Source organism: Chinchilla lanigera, unplaced genomic scaffold, assembly GCF_000276665.1.
Source record: "Chinchilla lanigera isolate Chin_1 unplaced genomic scaffold, ChiLan1.0 scaffold00120, whole genome shotgun sequence".
In the NCBI taxonomy this organism is placed as follows: Eukaryota; Metazoa; Chordata; class Mammalia; order Rodentia; family Chinchillidae; genus Chinchilla; species Chinchilla lanigera.
In genome coordinates, this window is record NW_004955521.1 from 892589 (window position 1) to 900880 (window position 8292).

The window sequence follows — 8292 nt, forward strand, 5'->3', positions numbered from 1 at the left end:
TAGTACAACTATGTTAGCTATCCTGTATATACATACTTACATAATTTCCCCTTCTTTTGCTTCTCTTTTCCCACACCCCAGTTGCCCTTTTCTTTTGAGCATTTTGCTTTCGTTTCACAATGTCTCCTAGTTTTTATTCATTGTTGTTATTTGCCGTTGTTAAGAAATCTTTCTTTTCATGATCACTAAGTGCTATTCTGTCTTATATCTAATATTCTATCCTCACATGGTTCATTCAGCTCCATATACTTGCAGTGGGATTTTGAATCTGTTTGAATCTGTTTCATGAATTCTGTTTCTTTCCTGTGATGGGAGTTCATTTGTTTCCATCGTTTTTGTAAACTATTTTTTTTTTTAAATCTATATCTGTTCTAGAGTCACTAACCATGTGTTTCATTGTGGTTACCGTCTCTGCAGTTATCTGAGAGATTTTTTCAAAAGCCTCATTCATCTGCTTTGTTACTTCTGCTGTTACTACTTTACAGAGTCCAGGTTGGTGTCTTTAGAATTGTTTCGCCTCATTACCCCTGGGTTTGCCTTTGGTGAGCTGGAAGTCTGAGGTTGCATCTTGCTTACGTGTCTTCTCGTTTTGTATTTTTTCCATATTTGAATTTGTAGGTTTGTGCTTATAAATTGCTAATGGTGAGTAGTTTTATTGCTAGTATTTAGAACTCTTAGGAAATGACTGCTACTCAGAGATGTCTTCCAGGTATAGCAGCTTTTGGGTTTGGAGTTTGTTGCAAGATCCTACCTCTTCAATTTATTGGGGATGAGAAGTTGCTGCCTGTTTGGCCCAGGTGCTGGTTCTTTGGCTCTGGCCTGTAGTATGGCCATTAGACAATAGCAGTCTTAGGTATTCTCAGTTCTTCTGAGGAAGAACAACTGATTAGAGCAATTATGTCACCTTGGGTAAAGTACTACCATCAACAATAACAATAGCATCAAACACAGCCTAGAAAAGGACAACCTCTGGTAATTGTTAACTTGCCCACTTTAACCACATGAACTAGATTTGTGGTTATATAACAAAGTCAAAAACAAACCAGAAAATTGTATATAGTACATATGCCCTCAATATGGTGATTTTACCCTCAAGGGAAAAAGTTTAAAAGGGGTGGGGGGGAATAGAGAAATGGAAGAGGAACAGATTAGAAGCCAAGCTGGAGAACAGTGGAAGATCACATGAACTTTGGGAAACTGGTGAAGAAGACAGGAGAGAAAGAGAGATGGAAGAAATATAAACAAGCTGCGTGTGGTGGTGCACACCTATAATCTCAGCACTCAGGAAGCTGAGGAAGGAGGTTCACTATGATGTCAGCCTAAACTATATCGTGAAACACTGTCTGAAAGAGAAAAAAAGGGAAAGAGAAGAAATATAAACAAGAACAGAAGAAAAATTTTAAAAATCTTGAAACTGTTCACACTGTCATAAAAACAAGAACAAACAATCAAGAAAGGAAAAAAGAAAAGAATAACAAATATCCACTTCAGGGTGTGTGTCTGTCATCACTGGTAGACACAGTGGGGAGACAGAGCCCAGATCATGTTGATTAATTGTAGCAAGCCAGCCATGGATTTACTGCAGGGTAGTGAATAATCCCTGCATTTAGTTCCACTGAAGTTCAGCCTACAACACTCCCATGTACTCCCTGCTGGCTTGATCTCAGCTCCTTGACCTCCTGTTGACTTGAATTTGGTTCCACTTCACCCTGACCCTGGAGCCAACCCACTGGTCCTCTGAGTTCTGAGCTCATTTGGCCCATCTCCAAGATGATTCCCAGCCAGTCACCCTCTCTTGGGGGACATCTGAATCGGAATAATGCACTAGCCACTGCAGTTCACTGTATCCACTGCTCTGCCTCACTGCCACATCTCTATGTACAGACCTCTGGGGTCTATAGTCACTGTGCATCTGCAGGTTTGAATGACACACCACATACACACACACAGACACACACACGTATACACACTCAGTGAGCCAGGGTCTAGGCATAAAGCGTTGCTTGCCACTTCCTTCTTCTGTGTTGAGGTCTCTCTCTTCCCTCTCCTGGTGGGCTTTAGATCCTTGCTGGGTCCCAGGGACCCACTTTTCTCCTCCTCTTCCTTGTGTTGCTGTATTCCAGTATCTGGACACCAAATCTCAGGGAGGTTCTTTCTCTCCTGTTTACCACTCCACCATCTTCCCAGAGGTCCCCTAATGCTCTGTTGTATCTAAAATATAGCTAAACCCAAGGTCATCTAGATTAGTTTTTGTTTTACATTTAGGTGTGTGATCTATTTTGAGTTTAATTTTCATGAAAGGTGTACTGTCTGTTTCTAGATTCATTTTCTAGGTCATATTTTTATATGTAGATACCCAACTTACCCAAACTGTCAAAAGTACTTTTTCTTCCATTATATTGCCTTTGGTTCTTTGTCAAAGATAGTTGAATGTCCTTCCACAAATCTATTTTGGGGTTCTATCCTGTTCATTGTCTCTGCTTCTCCTCAGACCATAGTGTAGTGATTACTGTAGCTTTATGGTAAGCCTTAAAGTCAGGAAGCATCAGTCCTCTAAGTGTGTTCAAGCTGACCTGAACACAAGCCTTATGCTCCCTAGTGCCGACACTACAGGCAGGTACCACCACCTGGCAGTAGTTTTTCCTTTTTTAGACAGTCTCTGTAGTTCAGGCCGGCCTTAATTCACTACAGTTCTCCTGCTTTGGTCCTCCCAGTGCTAGGACTCAGGCCACTATACCTAGCAGTAGTTCTTTTTTTTTTTATTAATTTTAAAATTTTTCTTATGAAGATCTTGTATATATTTTGTTAGAGTTAAACCTAAATATTTCATTTTGAGAGATGCTTGTTTAAACAGCATTGAGCTGGGCATGGTGGCACATGCCTGTAATCCCAGCACTTACGAGGCTTAAGGCAGGAGGATTCCAAGAGTTCAAGCCTAGCCTGGACTACATAGCAAGACCCTGTCTCCTAAAACAAAAACAAAAACAAAAAGTAGTTTTTATTTCAAAATCCACTTGGACATTGTTGAAATATATAGAAAAAGTTAATTTTTTTTTATATATGTATTTTTTATATATTAAACTTGGATCCTGCAAGTTTACAGTAATCCCTTATTAGTTCCAGGTTTTTTATTTTTAGTTTATATGGAAGGGTGTTTTTTGTTTTTGATTTTCTTTTGTTTTTTTGAGACAGGATCTTGCTATATGGTATCAGCTGCCTTTGAACTCACTATGTAGCCCAGGCTGGCCTTAAACTTATAAAGATCCTCCTGCCTCAGCCTCCCAAATGGTGGGATGACAGGTGTGCACCACCACACTCAGCAGGGGGCAGTGTTTTGTTTCTGTTTTTATGGCATTAAAGATTGAACCCAGGGCCTTTGCACTAAACTACATCCCTGGACCTTTTGGGCTGAAAGTTATGGTCCTCCTGCCTCAGCCTCCCAGGGTGCTGACCACACCCCATTTCAGTGGTAGGTTTTGGGGTTTTTTGTTGTTACTGTTGTTGCTTTCTTTGTATTTTCTGTATAGGTGACCGCATCATCTACAAAGACATTTATTTTTTAGTTTTGTATTTTGACAGTGCTAGGGATTTAACAAGGGTCTCTTGTACCCTAGGCAAGTATTCTCCCTCTAAAAGTGCATTCCCAGCCCAACAGAGACAGCTTATTTCTTCCTTCCCATGCTATGCCTTTTGTTTCTTTTTCTTGTCTTATTGCATTGGCTAGAATTTTCTGTGGAGTGTTAGGAGGGAGTAGTGTAGTTTCTCACTGTTACCTATGATGTTGTGGGCTTAGATATCCTTAAAGGTAAATGAAGGCTCACTTTTGTGAGAATTTGGATGTGAAGCATGACCTGAGTGAAAAGAAAGCCTCTCAGAAGTTTTCCCATAAAACTGGAGCAGCTTTTTTTTTTTTTTTTTTTTTGCCTTTTTGAGACAGGGTCTCACTATGCTGTTCAGGCTGGCCTTGAGCTCACTTTGTAGCCCAGGCTGGTCTCAAACTCACAGCGATCCTCCTGCCTCAGCCTCCCGAGTGCTGGGATTACAGGGATGCGCCACCACACCCTGCCCTGAAACTGCTTTTGAAAGCTCTAAAGAAATATGTGCATGCCATTAAGGTTTGTTTGCTTAAAAAGCTGATGAGGAGAATCTTAACTGAATCAGAGAAGCTTGAAAAGATCATTAGGTGACTGAAGGCATGTGGTTCAGTGGTAGATCTTTTGCCTAGCATGCACAAGGCCCTTAGGATTGATCCCCACCACCCTGGGGGTGAGGGGCTTGGAGGGTGATACTGGGTGTACAGAAGTTTAATATAAAAGAAAAATTTTATCATGTGCCCTTACTACATTAAGAAACTAAATTAAGAATTTAGAAAGACACGCCACATAGAGACACTAAAATGAGAAAGGTGGGCTATATCAGAGTATTGACAAGGCTGGAGAGCAGCAGTGGCAAACCTCTGGCATGCATGCTGCAGCAGGCTATTTGTTACCACTGAGTGCTTTTAGTGTTGTTGTTTTTTTTGATACTGGAATAGAACTCATGACCTTGCGCTTGCCAGGCAGCCACTGCATCACTGAGCTATATCCCCAGCTCTCTTTGTTACCATTGAAAGTGCTAAAAGGTTTGCCATCACTGATGTAGAGCAACAATTTTTTATATATTACTGATGGTAGTATAAATTGTTACAACCATTTTACATGTTTTCCGTATCTCTTGAATTGTGTGAAATGTAGACATTTGGATATCTCTGCCCCTACCATAAAAACAAACATGGTAATAACAAAAACAAAAGCATTGGTTCTTGAGGACTTAGCCATGAGTGGTGGGGCACGCCTGTAATCCCAGCACTCAGGAGGCTGAGGCAGGAGGATCATTGCAAGTTCGAGGCCTGCCTGAGCTACAAAGTGAGCTCAAGGCCAGCCTGAACTGCATGGTGAGACCCTGTCTCAAAAAAAAAAGAAAAGAGAAAAGGGACTTGGTCTGAAATTCGTTCTGTTTTCTGTGACTGTGTAAAGCATTAAATTTTGTTTTGTTAATTATATCTCAGCTTGACAAATTAGTGCTTCTAAAGGGATGATTAGAAAAGATTTCTTTATGAAATCTTAAGTGACTTTTTATTGAGAAAGAAGAAAAGTAAAAGTATGTTTTAGAGCTAGGGATGCAATCCCAGCATTCTGGGAGGCTGAGATAAGAGGATTGCAAGGTTGAGCCCAGCCTGCACAAATCAGCAATCTAGCAAGACCCTGTCTCAAAAAATAAAAAGGGCGGGTATTGCAGTTAAGTATTTAGTTTATTCTTATCTTCACAGGAGGAAATACGTAAGTACTGTTTTTCTCTTTTTTTATCCAGAGAAGTTGTATTTCTGAAGTGTGTAGAGACGTAATTATACCAGATGGGTATCCTAATGCATTGCTGTTCTTTTTAATAGTCAAGTCCATCATCTCCAGAACCAGCTAGTCTTCCTACAGAGGATATTAGTGCAAACTCCAATGGCCCCAAACCATCAGATATTGTACTAGATGATGACAGAGAAGATCTGTTTGCAGGTAATTGTCTTAGCTTTATTTTTTTTAATAATGGTCAATTGTAGTATGTACTCTGTTAGAAAATAGTCTCTAAGCAAAACTTTAATTCTGTGTATTAGTTGTAACTCTTTGTAAATCTTAAGGAACTTCCAGTTAGATCATCCTGTGAAAAATATGACCTGTTCAGAGAAGCAAATATATAGTCCTTTCTGGTTTTGAACATTTGAAAATAAATTATATGCTGTAATTTGATTGTTTTGGTAAGTCTTAGACTCAAAAATATTAATGGTTGTGGTGTTAAAAATTGCTTACAAATTGCTGCAAAACAAAATTAAACCATGGACTTAAAAATAACTATATATATATTTCAATTTTATGTGTGTGTGTGTGTGTGTGTGTGTGTTTATTTATTTGTTTATTTATTGTCTTTTTGAGACGGGTCTCACTATGCAGTTCAGGCTGGCCTTGCGCTCACTTTGTAGCCCAGGCTGGTCTTGAACTCACAATGATCCTCGTGCCTCAGCCTCCCAAGTGCTGGGATTACAGGCGTGCGTCACCACACCCAGCTCTAAAACAACAATGTTTTATTTGTTTGTAATTTTAATAAATTGATATACCACTGGTTTCATATTGACATTTTTCTTTTCTCCCTCTCTTTTTTTTTTTTTTTTTTTTGGTTGTTTGAGGCATGTTCTCGCTGTGTAGTTCAGGCTGGCTGGCCTTGGCCTTAAACTCACTATAACCCAGGCTCACCTCAAACTTGCCACTGTCCTCCTGCCTCAGCCTTCTGAGTGCTGGATCCAGGTGTGCATCACCACATCTAAATTACTTTGGTTTACTTTTAAGTGAATAAATTGATGCTTGAGGAATTACTTTGGATATTGAGTTTGGATATATGTTTTTCATCCTATTTTTAAAAAATTGGACTACTCCAAACAACTATACTTTGAGGTTAATAAAATTTAGGTACAAATTAATACTTTGTCATGTTTTATTGTTTGTAAGTTTTTGTTTTTCGAGAAGGTTCTTGTTACATAGTTCAGGCTGGTCTTGAACTCACTGTGGAGCCTAAGCTGTCCTCAAATTTGTAACAATTCTTCTGTCTCAGCCTACCCAAGTGCTGGGATTATAGTAATCATGCTAGTGCATACCTATAATCGCAGCACTCCAGAGGCTGAGGCAGGAGGAGTTCCAGGTCAGCCTGGGCTACACAGTGAGTTTTTTTTTGTTTGTTTTGTTTTTTTAAAGAACTACATAGTGAGACCCTGTCTCATCAAATTGAAGATGGGAGGGGTGGAAGGAGTCCTTGACTTCTATAATTGTCCAATATTTAAAACATTTCATATTCTTTATACAAGTGTATAGGTACAATTGGTGTGTACCACTGTGGTGGTATGTACCAATAGTCCTAGCACTTAGGAGGCCTGAGGGAGGAGGACCGTTAGTTTGAGACCTGCCTTGTCTACATGTCAAGACCCTGTCTCAGAAAACAAAAACAAAAGAAAGGTCATCTGTGTCCTTTGTTAACCTACAGATAGAAATACTTTTTATGCTTTGTCTTTGTTTTGTTTTGTTTTTGTTCTTTTTTATTTATTTTTTTTTTTCAGGTACCAGGGATTGAACTCACGACCTTGTGCTTGCCAGGCAGGCTCTGTGCGGCTGAGCTAAATCCCCAGCCCTCTGCTTTGTCTTTTATCTTACACTCAGCTGTATTTCAGACATCATGAGATTATCTTACTGCTCCTTTATTTGTTTGTTTTAGGAATTGACTAAGTGCCTTAAATGATCATTTTTATGTAGATGACCTAATCCCACAATACATTGGGGTTGTTATAATATATTTAAGCAGTTACATCATTCCTCCTGTGGAGGGAGGAGTATTGGGTCTAGGAAACCATAATAGAGAGTAGCATGTGTTATTCAAGGTTGGGGAAACTGATGTCTAATGATGAAAGTATGTACTTATTTTTCCTATATGGGTGGATAGAATATAGATTTTGTTGTAGCAACATAGCTATTTTAATTTTAAAATCACCAGATTAGATTATACTGCTATGTGTGCTACTGTTTTAGGTAGTATAAGTAGTATATGTGGGGGCGCTGGGGATTTACCTCAGTGGCACAGTGCCTGCCTGGCAAGCGCAAGGTCATGAGTTTGATTCCCAGTACTGGAAAAAAACAAAAACAAACAAACAAAGTAGTATATGTGGGAAGTGGTACCGGAAAAAATTCACCTTTAACATAGTGTTACAGTTATTAGGTTACTTAGAGCACATACAACTCTGTCCAAAACAGTTTTACATCCTACACCAGTGCTTCATCAAGCATTTTTAAGGAGACCTTCTAAAGGAATAAGTGAGGGTGAGCAGCTTGGCAATACTGAGAGTGTTTTAGACTCCAGAACTTGTTCCTGTCCAAGTGCCTAGCTTATGTCACCTATGTTCAGTAGGGGATGTGTATTGTGTGATGAGTTTTCCTTTGTTTAAAATAAGCGTGGAATCTGTATTATATAATTAGTGTCAATTATCTTTGGTATAATAAATTCATGCTTGTTTTCAAAGTATGTCTCCAAGGAAAAGTTAAGCTGAATTTTTAATAGGTATGGGTTATCTTCCTGAATCATTAGGTGTGCTTTGGATGAAATTCGTTGAATTTGCAGTGTGTTTATTTAAGCCAAAAGAAGTCCTGAAAACAATTTAAGGCAGACTGTATGTTAGTATTCTGAGTCTAAAATTTCCTTCCAAGTGGGGCATATGGTGGCACATGC

At 39.2% G+C, this 8292-nt stretch overlaps 1 protein-coding gene across 1 annotated transcript in view; it reads left to right on the forward strand.

Annotated features, from left to right (window-relative positions):
* Snx2 (sorting nexin 2) overlaps window positions 1–8292 on the forward strand; it is a 63644-nt gene that overhangs the window by 22120 nt on the left and 33232 nt on the right. Inside the window, exon 2 of the mRNA XM_005409303.2 lies at window positions 5429–5546. Within this exon, the coding sequence (XP_005409360.1) occupies window positions 5429–5546 (118 nt within the window). The remainder of the gene's footprint in view (window positions 1–5428; window positions 5547–8292) is intronic.